The sequence below is a fragment of the Priapulus caudatus genome, unplaced genomic scaffold (genome assembly GCF_000485595.1).
Source record: "Priapulus caudatus unplaced genomic scaffold, Priapulus_caudatus-5.0.1 Scaffold10, whole genome shotgun sequence".
NCBI classification, from domain to species: domain Eukaryota; kingdom Metazoa; phylum Priapulida; class Priapulimorpha; order Priapulimorphida; family Priapulidae; genus Priapulus; species Priapulus caudatus.
Window position 1 is genome coordinate 1,029,573 of NW_014577071.1, and position 2,390 is coordinate 1,031,962.

Consider the following 2,390-nt stretch of genomic DNA (forward strand, 5'->3'; position numbering starts at 1 on the left):
ACAATACCTGCCGGAGGGTCGGAATTAGCAGGTGTTCGTAAGCCGGGGCTCGCGTCCACCGGTCATTACCGGCGACCGACATCGTCATCCATAATACAAATCGCTTTTGAACTACGTCGGCGACCGGCGGAATGACTGCCGACGTGTCTTAAGCCCGGCGCACACGTGAGTAAAATTACTCAAGGCATAAGTGGTAATGGAGATCACGTGACTGTGCGCAGCCAATACTGGGCGCACAATAATTTAGACGCATGCGCTGTGAGGACCAGTGTTGAGTAAATTTACGCAGCTAGCGCGCACACGTTGACTATTTTGACGCATGAGTCAAAAATTATCAAACATGTTTGATATTGAGTTTCTTGATGCATGCGTCAGAAAACTCAACGAAAATCCGGCGCACACGTGAGTATTTTGGCGCATGCATAATTTTACTTGAGTAAAATTACTCACGTGTGCGCCGAGCTTTACGTCGTCTTACCTTTCGATGCACGTCGCCATCAGCGTCAGTACGCTAGCGAAGACGAAGATCGGCTGAGAGTAGAGCAGGAAGGTGCACAGGCCGTTGTTAAGGACGCTCCAGCCTGGCGACGCGCCCAGCTCCAGGAGTTTTAGCGGCAGCACGAAGCCGGCGACCATGAGATCGCTAATGGCAAGGTTAACGATGTAGTAGTTAACGACCGTGTGCATCTTCTTGTTACAACAAACGGTGAAAACGACCATCGTGTTACCGGCTAGTGCGAGAAACATCACAAACAAGTAGAGAAGAACGAAGGTCATGTGCACCGGCTCGATCTGCGTGAAGTCGACATAACTGACGTTGTCGACGACGATGACGCTGACGTTGGCGATGGCGGTGATGTTGGCGATAGGGCCGCTGGCGCTGTCGTCGTCGCCGGCGGCGGTCATCGTGGCTCATTAATCGCTGCTCGGCTCTCGAGTCTCTGTAATAAGGTGTGAAACGTCGTCTGCGATTGTCGACGCGTTGTTTTTTTTGTTACGTGCCAATTGAGTTACGACGTTTCATTTCGGCAGAGACATTTCGTGCGTGCGCGTATGCGTACGCATACGTACATGCATGCGTACGCATAGGTGCGTGCGTGTGTGCGCATAGGTAGGTGCGTGCATGCATGTGTGCGCGTGCATGCGTGTGTGCGCATATGTAGGTGCGTGCATACATGTGTGCGCGTGCATGCGTGCATTCGCACAGGTGCGTGCGTGCATACGTGTGTTCGCGTGCATGCGTGCGTTCGCATAGGTGCGTGCGTGCATACGTGTGAGCGCCTGCGTGAGTGCTTCGTATGCGTGTATATGCACGCATTTCTGTAAACACTTATGTTCATCTCTCCTCCTCTCTCCCTCTCTTCTCCTCTCGCTCCCACTCGTCACCCCTCTTCCTTATACACTCACATCGTCTCCTGACATTTCTAACATTAGGGAAAAATAAATTTTAAACGTACAATAGAATTGCTTTTAGAAAGCAGGAAACCGCACACGACTTTAAAATGTTATACATTTGAGTGAATACTATAATATTTCTGTTGAGAACACGGACAGAATCCGGTAAGCTTTATAATGGAAATGGGCGTTTGCCGTCTACTAAAGTGCACGGACAAAACTATATATATCATATATACTATAGTAGGTATATATATATATATATAGTAGTATAGTATTAAAGAGTTAGCATAATAGACATCTCTATTATGTACTCTTGATATATATATATACATGTACATATACATAGAAAGTATTTATTGCGACCAATTGAAAGTTATAACGAATAGTGAAATATCCAACAAGTTTGACTGAGTGAGAAGCACAAGGTGACTGAAGCCATGTGTTGACCCGTACATAGACACCACTCATCTAATAAATATACGCTAGCGTATAAGATGAACCAATCGTGATATGATCTTTGCGAGTGCAAAGATGGTCGTCTGCCAATCTGTGAAATATAAAGCGCCCCAGGAAATCATCCTCTGAATAGCATATAGACTTGCCTGTCAGGATTTCTCGGCTCTGGTGAGTGAGATGATCAAAGAATTCAATGTACGAAATTATCCCAGATAAATATTTAGACCGCCAACCGCCAACGCAATAGCAAGCGGCAGAAAAAGCAAATAGCGAGTGTGCGGCATTGAGTGTATATATGTACGTGTATGTGTTCATGTCAGCGTCTGGTGTATGTGTTTGCGTGTGTGCGTGCGCGCGCGTACGTACATGTATGTAAGTAGCGGTACCTGGGTACGTGCGTAAATGTATGTGTACGTGCGTGCTAATGTGTAGTACTGTAGCGTGGCAGAATGTAGTGTAATGTATGTCACTGTCGGTGAACGTGCGCGCATGCGTTTGTATCCGTGTGGATGTAGCATGAATATGCATATTCTTAC

General features: G+C 46.9%; 1 protein-coding gene across 1 annotated transcript; it reads right to left on the bottom strand.

Annotated features, from left to right (window-relative positions):
- Window positions 1-474: 474 nt before the first annotated feature.
- Window positions 475-906, bottom strand: LOC106806963 (neuropeptide FF receptor 2-like). The gene has a single exon (XM_014809154.1). It carries the CDS (start codon window positions 904-906, stop codon window positions 475-477), a length of 432 nt encoding a protein of 143 aa, XP_014664640.1.
- Window positions 907-2,390: the final 1,484 nt, after the last annotated feature.

What these genes read in the sequence shown, in the direction of transcription:
- LOC106806963 (XM_014809154.1), bottom strand. Translation starts at nt 906, where the DNA reads ATGACCGCCGCCGGCGACGACGACAGCGCCAGCGGCCCTATCGCCAAC.